The sequence below is a fragment of the Strix uralensis genome, chromosome 3 (genome assembly GCF_047716275.1).
Source record: "Strix uralensis isolate ZFMK-TIS-50842 chromosome 3, bStrUra1, whole genome shotgun sequence".
Taxonomy (NCBI): domain Eukaryota; kingdom Metazoa; phylum Chordata; class Aves; order Strigiformes; family Strigidae; genus Strix; species Strix uralensis.
The window spans coordinates 132,105,013-132,130,479 of NC_133974.1; the positions used below are offsets into that span (position 1 = coordinate 132,105,013).

The 25,467-nt window shown below is 41.9% G+C and overlaps 1 protein-coding gene and 1 long non-coding RNA gene across 3 annotated transcripts in view; one reads left to right on the forward strand and one right to left on the reverse strand.

Annotated features, from left to right (window-relative positions):
- LOC141941543 (uncharacterized) overlaps positions 1 to 1,152 on the reverse strand; it is a 168,973-nt gene extending 167,821 nt beyond the window's left edge. Inside the window, exon 1 of the long non-coding RNA XR_012628367.1 lies at positions 910 to 1,152. This is a non-coding gene — a long non-coding RNA (uncharacterized LOC141941543). The remainder of the gene's footprint in view (positions 1 to 909) is intronic.
- A 2,085-nt stretch (positions 1,153 to 3,237) lies between these two features.
- On the forward strand, positions 3,238 to 25,467 carry FERMT1 (FERM domain containing kindlin 1). Of its 2 annotated transcripts, none has more exons than XM_074864435.1 (15): positions 3,238 to 3,374; positions 7,235 to 7,407; positions 9,554 to 9,787; positions 11,320 to 11,466; positions 12,060 to 12,273; positions 13,274 to 13,376; positions 14,912 to 15,019; positions 15,894 to 16,025; positions 16,172 to 16,221; positions 18,800 to 18,924; positions 19,992 to 20,098; positions 20,819 to 21,040; positions 21,706 to 21,830; positions 23,760 to 23,901; positions 25,177 to 25,467. In XM_074864435.1, the coding sequence occupies exons 2-15, from the start codon at positions 7,257 to 7,259 to the stop codon at positions 25,348 to 25,350; spliced, it is 2,034 nt and encodes a 677-aa protein (XP_074720536.1). In that variant the 5' UTR covers positions 3,238 to 3,374; positions 7,235 to 7,256; the 3' UTR covers positions 25,351 to 25,467. The 2 variants fall into 2 exon arrangements, with proteins under 2 accessions (XP_074720536.1, XP_074720537.1); XM_074864436.1 differs by having other exon boundaries at positions 7,235 to 7,328.

Genomic DNA, 25,467 nt, shown 5'->3' on the forward strand with positions numbered 1-25,467 from the left:
TACATGGAGGATGTGAAGAGAATCTAAGTAAGACAGTTTGGAGAGGAATGCAAATTTGGAGAACTGATGCATCCATGAACTGAAGTGACCCCAACAGTACTTGAAGTTTCATACTGAGCAAATTTTTCCCTCATAGTTAAGGTAAGATCATAGTTAATATACAGAGACACCCGCCCAAGAAAAGAGAACACACTTATTCCACAACTTGTTTGTTAATAGGAGCATAAACACAAGAAACAATAGAGCCAGTCTTACATGCCCACTTGGTGCTAATTTAAAACACAGCCCTAAAAAACATACAGACAAGTATAAGAAGAGTACTGGAAAAAGAAATACATCCTTTACAAAAATTGGAATATTTATTATTCTTTGTCATGTTATATTCCCATGCTCTCAAAATATACATTTGCCTATTAAGAGACTCTTAGCTATGGGCATTTAGTAGACCCTATAGGAAAAGGAATTAAACTCTAAACAGATCACGCTGAGTCTTATCTGACTAACTCCAAGCGTGAAGCCATGTGTTACCCATATCCAATAAGCCTCATTCTTGCCTAGAGGAAGGTTTTAGCATATAAACTAATTAAGAAGGTGCAAATGGAGGTTTCCTGTCCTTCTCCATGGGAACTCCAGCAGAGAAAAGTTGTTGCTCAATTTCAGTTTTCCCCACTCGCCATCTCAAAGGATGAGAGAATTACAGGTCTCCAAATTAGATTTCCTCGACCTCCCCACAAGACTCCTGAAAATGAGCATGCTGCCTCCAAAACATGCCTTAACTTCGCAACTCTTCAGAAGTAAACCATCACTGCCTTTAATGCTGTGGGTACGGTTCAACACTGACTGAAAATCCACGCATTTCCTGACACCTACACCTCGTAACGGTTTATGCTAGATTCCAAGAGAACTTACCCAAACTTCTTCTAGCTTTTTTCCAGATCTTTTCCTCTTCATCCAGCTCCCGCAGCATACAGCGAGTGCATTTCCCTCTCAAAGGGATCTGGCAGATGGGTATCAGAGAGTTTTCTCCAGCAGTCCCAGAGCAGCTCAGAAGGAACGGGTGCCATAGCCCTCCTGGCACAGCAGAACAAGGCTGACATCAAACTCTACACTCTCTTCCTTCAAGATAGTTGTTCACAGGCAACTGGGGGGGAAAAAAAAAAATAGTGCTTGCACTTAGAAGACTTGGACCGACCTAGAGACAAAAGTCAACACTTATTAATACTTCTGGCCTTGCAGCTGCCTTTGCTTATATCTATTGTTTACTGAGCATCTTTTTTGCCCGATGTAATCAAGAGCCTGCAGGAGAGATGCTGTAGTTGCTTGAACAACAAAACACAAGGATTTGTTTCTGAGCTGAGCAGCAGCAGACTTGGATGTTTACAAGCTTTCCTGAACCTCTGCATCATGTCTATGTTTAGGCTGAACGGAGCACCAGAAGCTTCTTAGCTTTGTTTCCTAGCCATGTAGATAAGGCAAAACAAGCTCACGTAACCAAGAAGAGCACACACCAGAATATTCGGGCCCAAGAACAATCTTTTAAGGTTTTCTCATTGCTTTTCCAACTATCAAAAGTAACTCAGACCTGAATTTCATATTGCCCGATGGCCTTTTCCATTAAAAGTTACTTGCTCACCTACATACATACCTGTATTTCTAAAAAAAAAAAAAAAAAAAGAAAACCAAAGAGGTCACTTACCAAACTGTCCTATGAAGATCTAAAAGCCATTGAGTTAAGGAACTGCTAAGGAGCAGTAAAGGCAGCACTGCCCTATACAGAGGGATGAGCCAGGACCAGAGAACAACCCCATAAATACTCTCACAACCTCATTCAAACAATGACTGAACTTGTAGCCTGAGCTTAACTATAACTGGTCCCAGGTGAGCCTGGCTGGGGCAATTAAAGGCCTACCTGTGCCCTCGGGTGACTGACAGCCCTGAAAGGTATGAGCTCTCAAGTTCCTGTCTCAAAGGATGTCTGATAGTTACACAATCTTGGTGCATGCACAGGCAGTCTGAAGAGATGAGTGTGGCCAGAGCAGCTCAGCAACTGAGTCCAGGACAGTGATAAAGGGAGCAAATACCCTGTGATTTTTGTCTGAGGTTCAGCAACTTTATATCTGCTTTGTTCTAATGAAAGTAACTGGTTTTTGCCCATGGAGTGTCAAAGATGCAACCTTTACAGGTTATCTTTTTCCAGGATGGGTTTAATCTGAAAGAACTTTTTCCTTTATTTTTTCTATTTTTCTTTCCTGTTGTCAGGTTTTGGGTTTTTTTTTCTCCACTGTGTTTTATCTAGTCACTCTATCACCAAAGCAAGTCAAAAGTTTAAGGCAAGAAAGGCTTTCTGTGGGAATCTGCCTCTTGGAGAAGAACTTGCCCAGCACCAGTCAATTCAACCCACTTTTATTCTGCACATCGTAACGCATCCTTACATCACAAATATGCCTTTCTATTCTTTGGCACTGCACCCTCAGAACTGAGGTTATTTTCCCCGACTAGTCTCAAATCTCTCAACAATTAGAGCCTAAAAGCAACAACCCCTTGTACACCCAATATGGCTTCATGGCCTCAGAGTTACGTCGTTTCAGTTAAATATAAATGAGGTGGAGGCCCCCACCAAGCCCTCCTTGCTACAGCACACCTGAGCATGGCTCCAGTGGGTGTTTCACTGTCACTTTCATGGGTTTCACACCCAAAATCCAACACCAGACAGGAAGGCTTTCAGGACAGGAGGAGGTAACCTTTTCGCCGCAGTCACCACATCGGCTTATATCTACCTAGCTACCTTTTCAAAGACTCATCAGCCTTAAAGTAGACTCACAGACGTTTCAAACTTACCCTAAAGTTAAATATTAACTTTTCAATCCTATTTCTGGTATCTTTGCACCAGTTCTCACTTCCTGAAAGGGAGATATGGAAGTATTTCAGCTACAGCTTTGTCACTCTTTGTTCTTGAGCTATCAACTTCCCCCGGCAGCCTTCACCAGAAAGACCTTTTCACCGCCTGCTCCGGCCGCACAAACAGCCCCGGCTCTGAGGTGGGCGCTACGGCGAGCAGACGCCTGTGGCGAGTTACCCAACCTCGCCAAAACCGCGGAGAACGACGGCAGTTCCCTCAGCGGCCGCCCCCTCAGCGACCATTCCCTCAGCCGCCCTTCCCTCAGCGGCCGCCCCCTCAGCGGCCGCTCCCCTCAGCGGCCGCCGGCTTCCCCCTACCTGCCCGCCCGGCCGCGCCCGCTGAGCGGGGCGGAGGGAAGGGAAGGGCCGCCTACCTCGGGGTAGCCGCTCCTCCCTTCCCCGGCCCGTCTCTCAGACGCCAGGTGGAGGCGAAGGGAGCGGGAGGTGAGGGACGGCGCTGCCATCGGAGACCGCAAGTGAGCGAGCGAGCGAGCGCGCGCGCGAGCGAGGGCGGGAAGGGCTGGTGGCCGCGAGCGGGGCGGGAACGTGTGGGCCCCCCTCACGGCGCGGTGCGCTCTGCCTGCGGGGACCCGCGGGGGGGCCGGAGGAGGCATGCCGGGCAGCCAGATTCTTTTTATTTTATTTTACCTTCATTTTTTTTTTATTATTATTATTTTCGAGCGCTTGTAAGAACGGCGGTTTGACCCGATCCCGGTGCGCTGTGGGGAGCCTCCTCCCCGGGGTCGCTCCAGCGGCGGCCGCCCGGCACTTCCTCAGAGGCCTGTTCTGCCCTCGAGCTGTGCCTCTTTACCCCTTGTGTCCCCCCGCACTCACCGCCTGAAACATGCCGGGGCACTACCTGTCTTAGAAATACGCAGGGAAACACCATCGTCTGGTTTTCCCCTCGACCTTAAAATGTGCCTTTTCCCGCTCTAGTACGAGTAACACCCTCCTGTATTTCCACACAAAGTTTGAAGTTCAGGGCTGTAAAGGGCTAAAATTTGTGGAGAGCTTAATCTGTAGAGAAATTGCTGCTTTTTTTTTATTGCTGTCTTGGCTAAAATGCTCTGTAGAAACACTGACTAGAGTCAGCAGTAGCCTGGAGACACGTTTCTGGCCTTTTTGATCTCCCTGTGCCAGGCCATACAGCTGCAACCCAGGAAGAGCCCAGGAATTGGGGTGCGTTCCTGCAGCAGATCCAGTCTTGATCTGAAGGGTTTAAGCCATGGAGCTTGCACAGCCTGCCCTGGCAGTTTGGCTTCGCCGGGGTTTAAATACGCAATCATTGTCCTTGTTGCTTAGCTTGCCCCTTTTTCGAGGCTAGGCTTTGTTTGTGCTTCGTACTCTTATAGATTTACTAGTGTTTGTGTTTTCTTACCATCAAACTGAAACCTCCTGGTTTGAAGAGGAAGTGGGGACGAGAGCAGCTTTAGGGAATGATGGAGTGCCAGGATTAGCTGTACTGAGGCCATGGTTTTTGCAAGCCAGCATGAATGAAAGGAAGAGTTTCACCCACCCCTTGGGCTGCTCATTTTCACCCGTGTCAGCACAAACGTTTGTATGCAGAATTAGACTGGGAAGCTAAACCAAATTTAAAAAGGGGAAAAAAAAAAAATCCAGATCAGCTCCCAGATGTTTTTGCTGGCACAAGAGGGCAGATGAGACTGCTGCTTTTCTGTAACAATACTGGCTTATAGTGGACTACAGGTAGGCAAAAATGTAGTTCCTCTGCCAGATTTCATACCTGTGTTCCTGAAATGAAATCACATAGTTCTCATGCTTAGGCCAGCTGTAGATTTCTTTCTTTTTAAAAGCTGTTATTGATGCTTGGGAGCATGACTGGTGGCATTTTGACTTTTCTAAAGTCAGGATTCCTGTTTTGCAATGATAACTGTTCTCTACACCTTGCACTGCCCTTGTGCTGAAAGCCTCATCTGCCCGGCAGACCATCTCAGGAGCTGTGTCTTGGACGTTTTGCCTTCAGGACCTCCACTGGGTACACCCTGGTCTAACACAAACCTAAGCTAGTAAATCCACGTAGCACAGAGCAGCACAAATTCAAAATTCAAGCTCTATCCTGGAGGCAGGAGAGCCATAGTGGTTTCCAGAGTCCAGCACAATGTCTTTATTTACCAAGGCAAAACAAGCAAACTTCTTGGAGAAGTATCAACCCTTGTTGGTTTAGTAACTGTTTGGTGAAAAGGTGTAGGCTGGCACATCCAAGAACCTAATTAACAGTACCATTTGTTCCTGTAAAGCAGCCTCTTGGAGTATAAATTCCTGTTCCTGTAAATTAGCCTTTTGGAGTCATACGATTATAAAGTTGCAGTTTTCTGAGTTAAGGCTGTCTATAAGTCATCATGATTTTAGAATTTCAGGGCAGACTCCCAGCACTGATCTAGTGAAACTCCTTGGTAATGTGATTTTCCCCTGAAAGGATGGTTTTGAGCTCGACAGATTGTTTCATTTATATTGTCATTCATTTAGGGGGGGGAATCAATCTAATCTTTAAGAGATACATTTGCATTGCCTTTACCTTTGGAATCACTTTTTCTTATTAGCAGAATTTGTCATTACCACCACATTTCTATTATTCCTTTGATACCAAATTTTATATCAGGAGGGTTGACACCAGGCATTGCCTAGGCCCAAAGGAGTTCAGGGAACCAAGCCTACAACTTTAGTGTTCTGAGAAGAGATTTTAAAAGAACTGCCCTGGAACAGATAGATGACTTTGATTTATGTTGTACTCCATAATACAAATACTGCATGATATGTAATGTAACAAAATATCAAAAGTCTTCCTGTTGAAATTCTTCAACTGTAAGGTGTTAAGAAACATGAATAACACCTGAAAGTCTGGGGAAGATTAAGCTGTAACAGGCTGGCTGTTTGGGTGCAAGAGCCTCCTTTGCCTCTGGAAGGGAACCTCAGAATGAACATTGAACTGGGCTCTGCCCTGGAGTAGTATCTTTTGGCACTAAAACCCTCTTTTATTATCTAGTCGGTAACATAAAGCTTTGATATTATAAATCGGGTAAATAGGTGAACTTAAATTTTCACCCTGTTCCCAGGCATGCTATATTTAACCTTTAGCTTAATTTTACAGTAGCGTGACCTAAGCTAGTCTGATCTTGTCTTGCAGTCAGACCTAGAAAAGGTCATTGCTTCTCTCACTCCTCACCTGTGACAACTGTCCTTGATTTTTCTGGTTTTGACCTAACTTTTAGGCTAAAGGTTTTAAATTACTGAATACTTCTTTTTAAAAAGATCCACAAAAGCCTGTTGATGTTGTTACATCCCCTCTAGCCTCCTTCATAAACAACTCTTAGTTATTTTTTATGTTAGAAGCAGTCTGCATGCAGCACCTTTACCAGAGTCTCTTTGACTTGGGTTCTCAGGTATTGCTGAAAGTCGGCAATAAATGGAATTCATCCACTTCACTGCCTAAGATTCAGCTACAAAGGCTTGTTTCTTAGCGTTCAGTCTGAGAGGACACTGGGTGCTAATCTGGTAACTTCTCTCACTGGTTAAATACCACAAATCCTTGCTGTGGCATCAGTCACCTTGTACCTACAAGCTCTGTCTTCGGTAATTAGCAGAACTCTGCTGATGATAACCAAAGCTTCTGCTTTGAGCATCTTGTCTAGTTTGGCTTGGCATGATTACTGTTTACCTGTCCTGGCAGGAGCCTGGTGGGATCTCAGACGATTCACCCTGCTGAGGCAGGATACATGCCTCCATCTCTGTCCAAGCAGACAGGCAGCAGAAACTGCAGTTACGTGCCTGGATATTGCTGGCAGAGAGCCATTAAAGTTAGTTGTCTCCCCTCACATCTACCCAAATAGGTAAAACTACTTTCTGGTTTTGGTCCCATGGGACCAAGCTGGCAGGACTGCAAGTGTAAACTTTCATTTGCAGTGAAAATTACAGCCCTAAGCGTACAAGTCAATGAAATTCCTTTGTTCACCAGACAGATTGCCAAAAGAGATCCCACCCACAACTGCAGGCTGTCCGGTGGCCAGACTGGCAGATTAGCACTGTATAGTGGGGGGTAAAACTGCACTATCTCAACCCATCTGGAGATGCTTGAGTTGGGGGGGGGGGGGGGGGCAAAATCAGAATAAAGACAAAAACCTCACATGCCTATCTTGCAAAAGTAATCACGAGAGCAGAGTCTAGATCAGAGGTAACAAGATAACACATCTGAAGTTCCCGCCAAGGCCACTGTGAAGTCTTGGCAGCATGGAAGTATTTTGAGACTATGGAGAAATGCATTTGTTTCAGAGAATGGAGGGAAAATATCCTTGTTTGTTTGTTTGGTTTGTTTTTGTAGAGCTTACATAGACCTTTCCAAAATGATTTCATCAAGTGAATATGGGTCTCACTCCTGGGAGCTCGTGGTGACAGTTGATCATCAGCATGAAGAGGTACAAAAGGAATTTTTACTACGGGTCACAGGGGACCTTCATATTGGAGGAGTGATGCTGAAATTAGTAGAACAAATCAGTGAGTAAAGACCTGTTTAATTTACACAGTGTTATTAAAATAATACATGCAGCTTTCCCTCTGCCAAAAGAGGCTCCTGTGCATTTTGAAATGGCACCACCTCACTTACTTCTTTGTAACGGTACACTGAGCATGTAGGTGCTGCAGACTCAGGGTTTTTATGTGGCCAGAACCCCTCCCTGTCTGTGACTAAAGCCCCAATGCTATCACAAACAAAACTTTACTTTGTTTTTGTCTTCCAGTTAGACAAATATAATTGGACTCCTTGAAACTTTTTTACATAGCTTGACTTCAGACAAACAAGAAGAGAAAAACTGAACTCTAACAAAACCCTTCAGCAAAATAGCGTCAAGAAATTTAAAATCGGCAACTTAATACTTTCAAAATTCTTACTGCCAAGTGAAAGGTCTGGTTTTCAGACACGAGTTTTGAAGGAAATCAAAGGGAGATGCACAAGCTATTCTTTCCTAAAGGCTCACATTCAGTAGATTTTTACACAAACACCCTTTGTGATGGAAAAGCTCTGCTTGGAGATAGTGATTTTTATCAAGGAATCTCTTTCTAGCATTAAAGCAGACAGCAAATCTGTGATACATTCTTACCAACTTCTCTGCATAGTTACACACACAATTCAGCCAGCAAACCAATGGTAGCCAGAGTTCTCACTGGGTCAGAAGAATAATTTTTCACAGTATTTTTATAACTAGTACTCAACTAGTGCAAAAACCTTTTTATATTGAATAATATTTAAAGGACATGTGTAACAAAGCAATTCATGTCAGCAGCTCTCTTGGGACACAATTTTTACCAAGAAACTCCAAAATAGGATAGGGCTCTACTGCGTTATAAACATGCTGAGGAATAGCCTCTACCTGGCCGAGCTGATAAGGAGGAATGACAAATGATGCAGAAGACTGAAACAACTTGACTAAGATCACACAGAAACTTTACCTGCTACTACATATCATTGACATCTGGGAAGTCATCTAATCTTGGAATTCCCCATGGAACTGCGAGCAGCAATGCTTTATCTCTTTCCTTATGCATGTGCTGCTCATGTCAATTTAGTTAAGGTTTTGACACCTTTCAGGCCACGATAGCTTACTGCTCAAGAGTAATCAGAGAATAGCCCCTGTTCTCCCCCTCCAAAACTCTTAAAAAAAGTCCTATATCTGTTCTTGATTCAGCAAGCCTTACTTTATCTGTGTATTTTCTAAGTACAAAATACACAAACATTCTTTACTTAAGCAAAACACAGGCAAGTTCCTATTAGTGCAACAAGACAGTCAATTCTTGGCAGGCCTGACTTCTCTGAGAAGTTTTTGTAGGCAACCCTCGTCAGTCCCTGGTCAGTCCCACCAGCCTGCCCTCCTGCACAAGATAATAAAAGATTTAACTGTGCCATATCACATCATGCCCATTCTACCTCCCTTACAAGTTTCTACTTCTCTTACAAGTTTTCTACATTCTGTGCAGTAGAGCAGGTCACCTTACTTGTTAGAGAGCTTGTTAACTCTTTCCTGATTGTCACAGGGTTCATTCCCAAAATAATAATTCTTCTCCTTGATTATTCAAAGAATGTTGCCACTGTAAAGTTGTCCTAAGTGGGCTGCACTTGGGTGAACATCCTTGTAGGTCTAAAGAGGAGAGCTGAGAACAGCCCTTAGCTGTGTGTCACCAGAGCTTCGAGGGACTCACTGCTGTTCTTAACACGATAGAGATGAGCTGTTCAGCGGCGCTTCCCAGGAGATTGTGGAAGAACTTGTGCCCGTCTGGGTACACACAAAGTTTTGTGGGAGGATTTTCAAGTTGCAAAGTGGGTACCCTTGTTACTAGTCCGTATCCCAGCACAATCCAAGCAGCATTGGAGCACGTGTAGCACCAGATTCAGGAGATGCACTTTCCCTGTGGATATCTGCAAGATGAAGGCAGTGCCGCAGTCATCACCAAGGTTAACTCTTCAGGGAGAACAAACTTAGGTCCCAGCGACTGCCACAAGTATTCAGTAAATAGGGTCTAGGTCTCAGGAACTGTAGTTGCTGCTTTAATGTAAATAAATTCTCCCATTTGCAGAGCACTGTTTCCAAACCAAGTTTTTTGTACACTTGCTCTGTAGTTTATTAATAACCATTTTGTATTTTCCTAGAAATATCACGAGATTGGTCAGACTATGCTCTTTGGTGGGAGCAAAAAAAATGTTGGCTTCTGAAAACCCACTGGACGCTTGATAAATGCGGGGTGCAGGCAGATGCTAAGCTGTTCTTTACTACTCAGCACAAAATGCTGCGGCTTCGCTTGCCAAACATGAAGACTGTGAGACTGAAAGTCAGCTTCTCTTCTATGGTATTCAAAGCTGTCAGTGACATCTGCAAAATTCTCAGTAAGTAAAGCTAAATCCCCTCTGGCAACTAAGTTGGAGCATTTTATTAGGTGACTTTGTTTTGATGTGAAGTCCTTACTCACAAAACTGTTTAGCTCAAGGAGAAATATCATAGACTTGACCCGAGATCAAAAGACAGATTTTTTGATTTTTAGTATCCAGTGCATGTTGATAGTTCTCAGTCTTTGTGATCACTGATGCAAACAGTGTCAGAAATGTGTCCCATGAGCTTCAGGAGTACTGGATAGTCAAAGTCCTGTTGATGGTTTTGTAGGGATCTTTGTCCTCCATGAGCGGGACTCAGCCCCGCTTATTCTATGCCATTGACTAAAAGCTTGAGCTTATCAATCTCCCACACGAGCCTTCACCATAGGCAATTTTGTGGGTGTCAACTGCTTTAACACCTATTTTCACTAGAATTAATGATATTCAACTTGGCCTGTTAGTTATATGTATTTGCTTCAGAGGGAGCATGTTTTAAATGTTCAAACCTTTTATATGCTCAAACCTCTTCAGGTCAGGGCATACCAAACTACCCCACACAAGCCTGTGAATGCGTTGCAGCACTGAGTCCCGAGTCTCTACTCTTTCCAACAATGGAGCACCCCCAAATAGATGAGATTTTGGAGCATGCCAGACCTGTGTGCCTGTGAGCAACAGGAATAAGTCGAATCTGCAAACAGTCTTCAGAATCCCTTTGTTTTAGGGTAAAATGGGGATTAAAATCCTCATTTTAATTTAGATCTTCAAAGCTTAGCCCATTAACACGTTCATCTTCAGAAGGAATTTACTACCTCATATTAACCACAATGCAGCTTTCAATCTCATCGTGTAGCAGTGGATTGTGAAAGGTATAGTATGTTTTTATTATACTTATCAGCCGTGATAAAATGATGCCATAATTGTTCAACTGACATTTGGCCAAATAAAATATTTCTACTCACATTTTTCTTCCAGACTGAGCCAGTAAGGAACCCTCTAACTTTTCTCATGAGTCAATACTGTCAAAAATGTCTTTGCTTACCCTGGGATAAAAGTGTTTTTCAGAAACAGAAGTGTCAGGTTTGCAACTGGCAATACACCTCTGAATCAGTAGTGTGTTGGGAATAGTGTATAGGCAAGACAGAATCTTGTATGTGAAATACAGGGAATAATAAAAGACACGAACTGCAAATACAGTGGTTCCATTTCTGCTCTTGCTTGTTCGTAAGTCAGCCACTTCATTGAGGTTATTATGCTCAAAGGTGATTGCAGAGCCATTAGGGAGAAAGAGTGTTTCCCTGGTGTTCTAAAAGGCAGTTCTGCTTCCTACAAAAGCCCTGTCAAAACTCACTCTCACAGCCCAAAGTCTTTGGCCTTGTTATTGAATTACTGGATTTTCCACGGACACTGCTTTCGACCTGCTAAAAATAAAATTTAGATTGCAACATGGTGCTTCCCCGATGCTATTGCCAACCATGGGCTTTTTTTGGATTTAATTTGCTAAGTTTCAAATGTTTCATCTTGGTTCACTTCCCAAATTGCCATTGTAGATATCAGACGGTCAGAAGAACTCTCTTTGTTAAAGCAGTCAGAAGACACACTCAAAAAGAAAAAGAAAAAAGACAAGAACAGCAAAGAACCAGTTACAGAAGATATTTTAAACCTGTGCAACTCTCCAGTGAGTTCTGGATTATCAGGTAATGAAAAATCAATATGATTTTATTCTTCTGACTGAAAGTCAAAAGAGGAAGAAATTCTTTGTTACACAATTAAAACCAGGGAGGCCAGTTTAATGTAGGATGGTAGTCAGAGAGACACAGTGGGCCTGAAATTAGTGACTTCAAGAAGTTGCTGAAATCTCCAATATATCAATATTTTTCTGTTGTCTTTTTAAATGTTTCCCTTTCCGTTGATATGAGAAAAGGCCATACCAGAAAACAGGTGATCAGCCATGGCCCTGCACACAAGATGTGCTGCTGCTCTTTGAAAATGTGAGACCGCTCTTAAAATATTCAACAAGTTTGGCAACCTGCAAGGGAAATGAGAAATAAAAGCTTGAAAGTAATGTGTTTCCTACCTCCGACACAACTGAGATATCTCACAGAACAGGAAAGAGCACTTCTGTCCCTGAGGTCACTTCACCTGGGAAAGGATGAGGCCTGCTGTAAACAGCAGAGATAGGAGACTGTCTTGAAAGAAAAGGGTTAGTTTTTTACGATGGAAAGTGGTAGCCTGCCTAAGTCTGAAGGCAGTTTTCCCTGGAATCATACATTACTCTCTTAACTTGCAGGAAGCCCAGGTTTATATAGTAAAACCATGACACCCGTTTACGATCCCATCAGTGGGACACCAGCCTCTTCTACAATTACTTGGTTCAGCGACAGTCCCTTGACTGAGCAGAACTGCAGCATCCTCGCCTTCAGTCATCCCATCTGTTCTCCAGAAACGTTAGCAGAGATGTACCAGCCTCGGACTTTAGCTGACAAAGCCAAACTCAACGCAGGGTAAGATGCCTCTCTTGGAGATCTTTGTTACCGGGCTTGACAAGGCTTAGCATTAATCCAGCTTTTTAAGTGTAAAGCAGAATTTGAAAACAAACCTGATATATGGCTATATTGATATTAAAAACATGATTTGATGTAGGTTTGGTTTCAGAAATACTTTTTAATCTTTTTTCCTTATTCAGCATTCTTGGTTAGGCAATTTTGTTTTAAAGTGATGAATGATGGAATTGTGCAGGCTCTGGACTAAATTCTGTTGTTAGAGGAAGCTAAATCCAGTTTAGCATTGTGGGCACAGCTAAAGGGATAGTTTGGATAGCAGACTCTAAAGGCTTTAAACGGACAGTGGAAATACACACGCGGATAAATTCAATAAAGCTCTGATGCATTACAAATAGGTGACTTACTGAATTATGCATGAGCAAACATTGCTTATTGTACACCACGGAAGAATACAAAGCACTAAGGGGTGTAGTGGTGCAAGTGTTTGAGAGGATTGTCTCTCTAGCATTAAAATACGGATTGTCATTTTTAGATCTGTGGAGCATTTAACAGTGACTTGGATATTTTCATTGGATTTCACCGGAGGACAGGAGTGGCTAGAATTACAAAACAGCAAATACTGAAATGAAAAGCGGGAGTTCTGAATATTACAGGCACACTTTTGCCCTGGCTTAAATGAATCTCCCATTTCTGGAGATCAAGAAGAATCTCACCGGTGTAGGTCACCCCACAACTAGTTGCTGCTCAGTTTCTGGCATCTACTCCTGATGTTTTGAATAGCGCTGGAGAAAAAAATAGGAAGACTGTAGGTACTGTGTTTATACAATGAAAGCTGGAAATCCATGTGAACATTCCACCTTCTTGAGTTACGTGAATTTTCCCCAGACTTGCAGGAATCAGAGCTGTTTGTTCCCACTTTTGTTTCACAATTACATTGGAGCTCTGCAGGTGTGATAGTTTTTCCTGTACAGATGAATCTGTGGGTTGTTTTCTTCCGCAGCTGGCTAGATTCATCTCGATCACTAATGGAACAAGGCATTCTGGAGGACGATCAACTTCTTTTACGCTTTAAATATTACACTTTCTTTGATTTGAATCCAAAAGTAAGAGCTTTGTTTTTATTGCTATTCATTGTTTGCCTGCTTTCATGTCAAGGAGCTGTAGCACAAGGATACTGAATTTTAGCTAGGATTTGTTACAGGCCTGTCAGGGATCAAATTCAACATTTTCCCCTCAGCTAAGGCTGCACTTTTCCCCTCTGGACACTGAATCACTGTTTCTCACCTGAAATAAGATCTTAAGAATAAAGATGAGATCTGGAGAGCACCAGAAACAGTATCCAGATTTCCAGAGGGGCTGCTTTACTTTCTGCCTCTCTTTTAACAAGAAAAATTAAGGGGAAGACTAAACTAACAATATCCTAAATGATGGAGAGGTATAAGCCCTGTTTTTGAAAATGGAGCTAAAAATGACATTTATGTTCCACTGCCCTTCACTGAATACTCAGCTTTTCTGGGCTGAAGCCCTCAGGCATTTAAATTTGTTTCAGTGATTAAATACCTTTGGAAAGTTCAGCAAAAGTGTTTTAAGTCCCATTTGAAAACAAGACTTAAGTCTTCAAAAATCACTTAAATGTTTTTCTCAAGTTGCTTCTCGTTTGCCTTTATTTCCACAAAAAGTCAGTCATGGTCGTTGTGTTAAGCCAGTGGTTTTACAGCTTGGGTATACATTTTGTAAAATTAAAGCACAGTCACTGACCAGTGTAATTCAACAAGAGTTCGAATGTGAATTTTAGAGGATTTGGCCTTCACATTATTTTCTGTAAAACTTTTGTTCTGGGCATAAACAGTTAAACAGAAGGGCGCTTTCTAGTTCAGGTGGCATGTTTTGGGGTGAAATGCCATCCCCACTAAAATTCAAGTACGTGTCTCAACTTCAGCAGCCCAAATATTTCCCTTCTTTGCCCCAGCCAGCCATTGAGCCATAGGATGAAATAACCTGAAACTGCTTCAGGCAACTAAATAGCTGACCACTACTGGGAGAGGTCACTCGCCAAGGTTTACCCTCCCATCACCTGCTTTTCACCAGCTCTGGGCCTTGAATATTCCTGCGAGTCACTTCAGCTTACTAACCAAGTAGATAATAAGAAATTAAAGTGGTTCACAGCAGGATCTGACAAACGTCAGGCCAGTGCAAAGATTAGAGCCAGAACTGAAACAGCCAAGAGCAGAAGAGGGGAAGTGAGGAATAAGAGTTTCTGTCTTTTGGCAGTACAAAGCTGTTGAATATCACATTCATATCAGCCCTGTCACGTTATTTTCACTCTCATAGTGTGGTTTCACATTTCGATTAAGCCAGTCCAAGGCCTCCTACCACAAAAGAGGATGTCTTAATCTCCTCTTCTGCTTTGGCCAAGGACTTCTGATTAATTTTTTGTTGGATCAGCAAGCCACCGTGACCCTACGCACAATCACATGAGCTAGTACAAGCGAAGGACAGGAACATACAGCAGGGCAGAGGTGGCAGGAGGAAGGAAACAACCTTTATGGCTTCAGCCTAATGTTAGATCAGCTGCAGGTGATCATGAATCTGTATCTTGATGGTCATTAATGACCAATGTTGTTATTTTTTGCTACAGTATGATGCAGTGCGAATAAACCAAATATATGAACAAGCCCGTTGGGCCATCCTGTTAGAAGAAATTGACTGCACAGAGGAAGAAATGCTGATCTTCGCCGCACTACAGGCACGTACTTGATCCAAGTTGCGAAACCTGTTTTCTCGAGAAGCAGGCACAAGCTAGGACAAGACTAGGATAGAGCCCAGGCTGATAGCTCTGCTTGGATTGGGGATCTGCTATTTGAGTGAGAAACATTAAGCAGCATCCATCAACTAAACCAAATAAATTCAGTAGCAGCACACCATTATTCAAACTGACACATACTGTTATGGAACCATTGACTAACATGTTCTAAAGCAAACCATACCCAGGATGTAACTTTGATACCAGCCTATTCTGAAGGAGATTACTGTGAAGGGTTGCTTCCCATACCAGCTACCATCCTCTCACATATGCTTCCTGAAAATTTCTCTAAAACACAAATTCATACATTCACAACAGACTGAAAAAAAGCTATAGCACAATGTGAAGATGGGGACGCTGTGGAGCATGTAGAAATTTAACATAACCTAGAGTGGCTTAGTCCCTGACTGTAGGTAATAAGGCACAAATGTTATTAATAATAAATTCCTTCCTTTAAAATGTAAACGGAGCTGCCAAAATATTCACAGCCTGCCACTGCGGAACACCGCGGCACCTTGCTGCCAAGTTTCCACCTGGTATGGATGGCACTTAGCGCTGACAGTACTGGGGATGCAAATGTGAGCACTGAGTCAGCCTCACAGAACAGGGACGATTATACAGCAAAGGAATACAGACACTGGCAATTAAAATAGGAAACTGTTCTCAGTAATTGCACTGGGATCACAGCGGACATACCTGGTTCCGTGCTGCCACACGTTGTCCAAGACCCAGAAGACCAAATGGCCTGTTTTCATATGCTGTGATTGTGTGTTGCCAAATGATGTACTGACTATTTGATACTGACGTTTTATTTTAGTATCATGTAAGCAAGTTATCATTATCATCAGAGGCACAAGATTTCACCTGTGAATCAGAAGTAGATGAAGTAGAAGCTGCACTTTCTAATCTAGAAGTGACACTGGAAGGTGGAAACGCAAGTAACATTTTGGTATGTCCTTTCAGATCCCAGAATTTCTTTCACTGTGTCAAATGCATTGACTCTGGTGAGCCTACCTGGTTCCTAATTTTTTAACAGAGTTAACAGACAATTACAAAGTGCGTTGTACTAAAATTATTCCTAATTATTCCTGATAGGAGGACATCACAGACATCCCGAAACTTGCTGATAATCTCAGGCTAGTTAGGTGAGTTATTAAAACTAATGATAAAACCTACAAACCAAAAAGCTTAACCATACAAGAAATCTCTTTGAGTTTTTCATTCTAATCTAACAGTAGATCCTACAGTTATAAATTAACAAATATACCAGATAGGTCTAACTAGCCTAACATCATCCTCTTCAAATCTTTCTCTCGCTCCTTCTGAGCAAGATTCTCAGGAAATCTTTCTAGCTCTTGGGGTGCTGGGGCAGCTATACTTATGCTTATTAAAAGACCAGGCTCTTTACATTTCCTAGTGCTCATCAATCATCATCTCTATAAACAAAAGAGTCTACAGTTTTGTTTTCAGTCACATTTTACTGGTTTTTGCCAATGAAAAACTAGAAAAAAACTTTCAGCTCTCCCTGATGAGAACCTCTGAAAGCAACCCTGGGGATTTATTTATTTTTTTTAAACAAAAGAAACAAACAAATTACCCCTTTCTAACCAAACATGGTGTCTATTTCTTTCGAGTATCAAAATGAGTTTCTGTGATCCCACAGCAATATCTTGATTCATGGGTTATTTAAATGCCTGCAGTGACCTCATATCTGTAATGCCTTTTCTCACAAAACAGTCTTCGTGTTTTAGAAAGATAAAGTTTTATATTGCACAAATATTTATCAGATTCATTATGTTGACAACTCATATTTCTAGCCAGTGAAGTGAAAACTGCACCTGAAAATTTTTAACTGTTGTTAACTGTTAAGAATTGTTAATTATTTTTTTCCAAGGTGGCTTAAGATGAAAGAGAATTTAAGCCTTTTAAGTTCCGTCAGTTACTCACCTCTAACAATGGATTGTTTATTTTTCCCCAGCAGTGGAGCTGTTTGCTTTTAAAAGCATTCGGCGGTTATTTTTCATCATGAAAAATTTCCTATGTACATGACAAATCACTTACTAAACCTAAAACATTGTAGAAACTAGGTAAGGTGTAAAACGTTTCTTTAAAGGAACAACAACGTTTTGTTACTATAATTCTTTGCCTAATTGTAAACCTAAACGCAAAGCTCTGCTTGTCATACTCCTGACTCTCTTATATAGTGAATTTTTATTCACATTCATTCACAATATGCACCACATTAGCATACCTGTAAATACTACTTTCAGGTGGGTGACAATATTGTGGAGAATTACAATATTTTTTCAAAAACAACAACAGCAACAAGCTTTCAAAAAAGTTTTCAGCAACTTTTTTTTTTCTGGAAAAATAATTTTGTTAGTCTGAAAAAATTACAGTCCCTTATTTTTGAAGAATGTCACTGTATTGGAAAATTAAAAGCCAAAATATTTCGCAGCTTTGAAAATCCAAGTTACTTTTTTAATCTAAACATAAAAATCGCCATTTTATAGAAAGAATTCTAAACCAGGATTTCTAGAAAGGCTCTGGAGGAGGCAAGAGTGGGTATCATAAATCACTGGTTTGCAGCTAGCTGTATACTCTTTGTACCATCATCTTAGGTTTAAAGGGATGTAGTAAAAAGACGGTGGAATTTATGGGTTTTTTCTTTTTCCTTCTTTTTAACTTCATTGTTGAGCTTTGTAGCAGGTTGTGAATTATTTCTCCACTAAAATAGTGCTAATACCTGTGGTTTTCTCTCCTGAAATATACTGAACCTGGGATTTTATTTCCCTGCCTCCCCCCGAGCCCTGTGGCTTTGTTAGTGTATTCTTAGTAGAATTAATTATGATTTTTATCTCTTGCTGGAGAGAGGTGGAGCTGGCACAACAGTTGTGTTTGACCATTACTATCTATCAGTTCATTCTCAATTCCAAAGTAGGTATTTTTAAATTTACTCCATGAAAGAAATCAGTTTGCATTTGCAAAGTATTGAAATTAAGTAAAATAATTTAGATACAATCCTCATTTTTATACATGTGTGAGGAGCTGGAGTAACACTACCCTAGTGGAAGGAGATGGTTTAAACTATTACCCTTTCTTGGAGTGCTATGGAACCTCTACAAACTTAGTGAAGGAATAGAATTTTTTTCTGTTAGATACTACCCAGATAAAGCCAAAAAGATGGTCTCTATTTCCTTACAATTTAATGAGTACAAGTTAGTTTTATGGGTGTAAATCTTGTAGATAAGCAGCTATGAAAAACTGAAGCTAATTTTTAACTGAAGCTAGTTTTAACAGACTAGCGGGTTACATGAGCGTTAGTGAGTCCATGTAAAAAGCAGAACTAGTCTGTTAGAAGTGAATGGCTTTGATTAGGAACTGAAGAAAGTAAAAAACAAGCACATAGAAGAGAAAGAAGAAAACCCAAGAAAAATCATAGATGGGATTCAGCTAGAATCTGGGGTAAAAATCACATCCATACCTGGGATAACTTGGGTACAGCGTTGGTTCCAGGTGTTTACCACCCCCCTCATTGACACAAGTAGGAGTAACTCAACTGAAGCCACGTGTATGACCTCAAAGCAATTTGTAATATTTGTGACAAACAGTATTTACTGGTTTATTTACAGTATTACATTTATTACAAATAGTAATATTTGTGAGTGACATAGTAATTGGTACATTTCACAATAAACAAATGGGATTTTTTTTTTCTTTTAGGCCCAGGAAGCTGTCACTCAAAGCTATCAAGCCATATTGGTTTGTCTTTAAAGACACTTCAGTATCTTATTTTAAAAACAAGGAATCCGCACAGGGAGAACCTATTGAGAAGATAAACCTAAAAGGTAGGAATTTTCTTTTCCTTTGCTTTTTCAGTTGCATTCATGAACTGAATAAATCAAGAAATCCCTGCAAGACTCAGGAAGGCAAGCACAGTAGCATTTAGTCTTAAAACTTCTTCAGTTACTGAGACTCCTGAGCAATCTGCAGAAGAGGCCTAAACAAAAAGGATTCAGTAGCTTAGCCCAAACCAAGATTATCTGGACCTGGCTTGTAAAATGCCATGTATTGCTGAATTCACTTCAAGATGAGTCAGATAGAGAATGTGATCTGTGTGACACTTTTATTTCCAAATATTTTCACTCTGTGTTCAATGGTAGTACTCACCTCTGTCCTGGGCAAACGCACACTGGTAGCTACGAGGGGATTATGGATGACACAGTGGAGAAGAATGCTGTAGGTTGCATCTATATATACTGCTGTGGAGGGACAGCTCCAAGACCTTCTCTGGGCCTTGTTTGGTTCATGCATGGGGATTTCCATGGCTCCAGCCAGTTTCTCTTGCAGGAGAGACCCCAGGTGCACCCACAGCAAGCACCAGCACCATATAAAGCCTCCACCTACATCTGCTCCTGCAGGGCCATCATTTGTTCAGCATCAGGGAGCCAGGATTCAGCCTAGAAGAAATTTTGAAATAGAAAGAAGATTGACCCCTGTGAGCAAATGGCTTTGCATACCAGTCTGCATATCCTCAGTAATAAATCCTCAGATAAAGGCCTGGTAAAACCAGCCAGGGTGGCTGGAACCGCACCAAGTAGCCCACAGCCTTGGCGGCCCATTTTAAGTGTTGAGCATTTCCTAAGATCAGGCTGAGGTTTTGAGAGCACTTGCATCCTTTCTCTTTCAGACTAACGAACATGCTCTTTGAGCTCAGAGCATTCATCACCCTGGCAAGCCAGACCTGGCAGTGAACTAGAACAGAAACCTTTCATTAGGCCTAAGCTTCGAAAGTCTTGGCCCTTGATCTCAAAGGAAAACAATCATTAAGCACCATTCTTTAGTATTAATCAGTACTTACTTAGTGATGTATTAATTAAACAAATCCATTGCTTTCTGGTTCTCTGTGATCTAGGATGTGAGATTGTACCAGATGTAAATGTTGCAGCGAAGAAGTTTGGAATCAAATTACTAATTCCTGTTGCTGATGGCATGAACGAAATGTATTTAAGATGTGATAACGTGAGTAATAAGGGAAAGCTTATATTCCGGGTTTCTTGGCAGATTGTCTAGAAGACCCATTGCCCTGTTCTAGCATTTGTATAGAAAGGATGCTGCAGAGGATTTATTATCTACATGTTTAGTGAAATTTAAGAATGATGTGGTGGTCTAACAAATACTTAATGGTTGAGGAGACAAAAGGACAATAATTCTGTGTTTATAGTCGGTTTCCAAGTAAAGCTGCTGGGAAGAAAAAAGAGCAAACTATCAAAGAAGTAAAAAGAGGTTACAATATTTTGTTCCAGTGTTTTCAGAGGACTGAAGTTTGGGTTTTGTTCCCTTCTTTTTCTTAATTAGAACTCTCCCCATTCAGATGAGGGTAGCGTGATAAGGATCTTACATTAGTTTTCCATATCAGTTTATTTCACTTGTATTGAAAAGTATCAATCCAAATGATGCAAAAACGTTCATTAGGTGGAAAATAGTCATGCAGTAAAATTTCCAAGACGTTCTATTCCAGAGTACTGGATTTCTTTGAAAATGTAAAACCTAACTATTCTGCAAAGGCAGTCTGTAAGTGGAACTAGCCCAATCAGGGAAGAACAACAGTACCAGGGTAACTACACATCCACCCAAATTCAGCAGAATAACTCCAGAGTGGTTTTACCACACAGTGCGTGAGCAGTAGCCATCTTCCTAAATGTTTTGTCCAAACATACCAAACAATTGTCTTTGTTGCAGGAGACTCAATATGCTCGGTGGATGGCTGCTTGCGTTTTAGCCTCAAAAGGCAAAACGATGGCCGATAGCTCTTATCATCCTGAGGTCCACAAGATCCTTTCATTTCTAAAGATGAAGAACTGGACTATGTCTCCCCAGGCTGTCTCTGACCCAGAAAGCATAGATATGAAACCAGAATGCTTTGTCTCGCTACGTTATACCAGAAAATACAAGTCCAAGCAGGTAGGAGCATGGCTTGATGGTTGGGCATGGGTGGTTCCAGTGAGAGGATGAGGCTGGATCAAAGCAGCATTTGGAAACCATGCAGTAGAATCATCTTGCAAAACTCATTTGTCCCTTTGCAAGAGGTCTTTTCTTTAAACTGAACACAGGGACAGGTCTCTCAGCACTTCTCCCAAGTACTCCTCCTACATCCACACCACCTCCTGAGTCACGCAGCATCTTCTCCTCCTGATAACGCTGTCCCCAAAAGTCTCTTCAGAATAAGAAAGGAAGGTTTTTAAGGGCAGGAAGTTATTGTCTGCATCTTAAACAAGTGTCTTCCCGTCCTCTTGGCCTGGGTGCCTCTCCTTCCTCTCCACCTAATTCCTTGTCCCCCGCTTTGGCTGCGAAAGAATTCAGCCTACCGGTGCTCAGGCCAGTCTCCAGAGCAGTATTCTGGAGCGAGACCCAGCACAGCACAAACCCAGACCTGACACGTTGCTGTGCTGCTCTGCCCCTGCAGCTCAGGATCTGTCCCCAGGGGCTCTCTGCAGTACAGCTGCACGAGCGGTGACGACTAAGCGTCTGAACATGGCATCAGAGCTAATGAGGTTTGATTTAGTGAAAGCAAGGGTATTTTTGTTCTCCAGTCAACTGAAACCTTTCTCTTTTCCTGTGTTTCCCAGTTGGCTGCTCGTATTCTGGAAGCCCACCAAAATGTCTCCCAGATGACCCTGGTGGAGGCCAAGCTGCGTTTTATTCAAGCATGGCAGTCCCTCCCTGAGTTTGGCTTATCCTACTACATTGTCAGGTAATCACAGCATTACAGCGATGTCAGGCTGCCATCACGTGTTCACGCTCAGTGATTTGCAGGAAGTTCTTTGACTCCCTGTTCTGGAAACATTCTCTTATTTTTTCCCCCTCGGACCTTTTTGAATTCTTGTAACTTCCATACTGCTGTTTTTTTCTACAGCAGTAGCACTCAGTAGCTCCACTCCTGGAGTGAGACTCTCCGTTATGTTTGCCTTCACACAGACCTGTTGCGTCTTGCCTGAAGGAACATACCACTAGGATTAAACTTTTATTGACATAAACTCACTAAAACGTAAAAAATGCGTGTCTTATTGGTGTTCACAGGTTTGCAACAGATTTGTTCACCCCAACTCTTGCTCACTGGATTGATTAGATTAGACGATGAGATTTTTTGGATTTTGGATCAGATTTTATAATAAATTTTATGATAAATTGGATCAGATTTTATTATAAAATGCTTTTTGCTGAGCATAATTTGGCATTTCACTAAGAAAACAGAAAACATGATCCCTTCTTTAGGTGACTCTGGAAAAGCAGTCAGCACAAGGAAGGTCCTGTTGCGTTCACAGCAGTTTCCCTGGACGCTTACCTTGAGTATGCGTGGTGACCTGCATTCTTTCTCCTTGACAAAACACCAAAAAAAGTGAAAAGTACTGACACAACTATACTCGGAGGCATCTTCCTTAGTTTGTGCTTAACACCTCTTCCAGGGCTACTTAGGAATCCTCTGTGGTATAAATTGAAGCAGCTGGGAACCGTTCTCTGGCACAGAGTCCAGCTGGCATAGAACAGCCCACATCTGTACTCTGAAACTCCCTGGCTTCCCAAAACCCAGTAGCCTCACGTGAACTACCAGATCATGTTGGTCCTTGGATGTTCCAGCTCCTGCGCCGTACCTGGGAGTCATTTGAGAAAGAGCTGCTTGGTTGCAGCCAGAATTCTGCCTGGGACTCTTCTAGCAATTGAACCGAACAGGAGTTCAGTGCCCAGGAATGTTCCCTGTCACTATTTACTAACCTAGATACAGGTGTTTTGTCCCATCTGTCACCGTTAATTCTGTTAAACAGACCAACCCACCCAGCACCTAAACTGCATTCTGTAGCATAAGCAAAACATCTTGTGGTGAATTTCTGCAAACTGAGGGGCAATATCTCAGTGGGGACATTAAGTAAGGCACAAACTGTGGTCCGGGTCACAATCTTTCCCTAAGGACCAGCTTCATCTAACGAGAGAAGGTTCAGAAACAGGATCAAAAATACTGAGATTTCTTCCAGCTTTCATCATGAAGGTAGAGGAAGGTAATTTCTTTACCAGAGTAAGTTTCTTCCTAGCTATTCCCAACTCAGAAATTTCTGTCCCCCAAAAGTTCTGATACTTTTGTATTTATTTTTCATCTCTAATCAGAAGAAAGTTGAAATGTTAAAATGTCTCAATATTTCTGTAATGTGATTTATACTCAGAAACATGCATACATTGCTAACAGTTGTTTTGATAAGTTAGTGCTGATACATAATAAATCTATTTTGATATGCGTATAGAATTTAGGTGAATATAACTAGAAGAACACGTTTCAACATTAGTGAAATGAAGCAAGGAAAATTATCATTGACATTTTTCCAGTAAAAATATAATCAATTTCATACGTTTTGGCAGAACAATAATTTTTTGTCAGAAAACAATGAATTGGAAAGATTTCAGCCAGATCTGCCTGCCTGATTATTTTCCATCATATACCAGGGTTCACCAGCCCACATTTTTGCTTTGTAACAAATACTGTTCTAACAAAGGGTCCAAGCTCTCCTCAACCCCAGGCCATTGTGGCTTTTCCCACGTTTTTTGCACTTTCGGAGGAGGGTAGGTGTGTGTTTCTCTCGACGGAAATCATTGCAAACCAGGTCTGCTCAAAGGTTTGGGGTTTTTTTTTCAGGTTTAAAGGAAGCAAAAAGGATGATGTGCTTGGGGTGTCCTATAACAGGCTGATACGAATAGATATAGCCACAGGAGATCCTATCACAACATGGAGGTTCTCCAACATGAAGCAGTGGAATGTGAACTGGGAAATACGCCAGGTAAAGCTGGAACAGCTCTCTGCATTCAGTCATTACATTTCAGACACTGGAAGATGCTTTCAGAAAATCTTTTTAAACCTCAGAGTGAAAAGATTTTGAATGTGTTGTGACATGTTATTAAATAAGCTGTCTAAAATTTTCCTTAATGGAGTCTGTAGTCAAAATTCAGAAACTAAAAGATCTCTGCTTTAAAAGGTTCCTACCAAGCTTATTCTTTATAAGTTGCCCTTGATTTTCATGGGGTGAAATACAGAGACTCAAAGGTAAATTCCAACCCATTATGTTTACTGCTCTGTCACCGTAAAAATCTCATTTTAACCCTCTGTGTGGTCTAGCTCATGCATCATCCTCCTCCAAGTTGTGGTGATTCAGTCTTTATTACAGACTGAGGATACAGGAACCCAGTTTGCCTTTCAGATCCCACATGGGGATTACAAGGCCAGGGTGCAAGCTCCTCTGTGTCAGTATGTGGTCCTGAGGAAGAAGCTCCGTTGGGTGATGTATACCGGGGTGCTCCTGACCCCAATGAAGGCTGCTCAGCGCCGCCAGCTGTTGCCCAGCAGTCCACTGGAGAGTTTGGGTTTGAAAGCTTGGAGCCAGCTCTGTAAACTGTAGACTTCTGGGGTGAAACTAGTGTGATCTGATGGAAATTCAAGCAGCCTGGAAACAATTCCTGCTTACACAGTTTGTCACATCCATCTGCAGGAGCCACGAGAGATCAGATACAATCCCTAATACTCTCCTGCCTGTGCCTGTGCCAGAGCCTGTAATTCTGGGTAAAGCTGTTGGATTTGCTTTAAATCCCTCCCAAAAAAGGCAGAATCCATGGTTAGCAATTATCCCCAGTTTGGTGAGGTTCAGAACTTGACAGTAGCTGGAAATCAAAACCTGGACCCTAAAAGCAGATTTAAGGTCAGCACATAACAGTGAACAGTATTAAACATTATCGGTTAAGTGTAGGACGAGTCAGGAGTGCCATTCCTGGTCTTCTCAGTGTTCACTTTATACATCATTAGAAAAAAACCTAGTTAAAAGCATGGGTTTGTTGCCTGCCTCAACAAGCAAAAAAAATGTGGCCACAAGAGGGCCCTGCCATAGCAGAAAATTGAGAAGCAAGCAGCCAAACACCCTCAACATCCAGCAGAGCCAGAAATCTTGGTTAGCAGAGACAGGTACTATCACAGTACTTGTGGTCCAGCTGTGCTTCACACTTGCTCTTTTTTCCCAGATGCAGCTTATCTCTGTTCCTAATTTTGCCATATATATTTTCTTTAGGTTGCAATCGAGTTTGATCAGAATGTCTCTATCGCTTTCATGTGTCTGAGCGCAGACTGCAAAATCATCCATGAGTATATTGGGGGCTACATCTTCTTGTCAACCCGCTCCAAAGACCAGAATGAAACACTGGACGAAGATCTGTTCCATAAATTAACTGGAGGTCAGGAATGAGATGAAGTAAACTCTCTTCCCTCTGCCTGCTTGTCCCCGAAGCTAAGACGACCAGAGATTAAACAAAAATCTCTGATTGTTAACTGCTGACTAATAAATCTTGTATATGTCGATCCA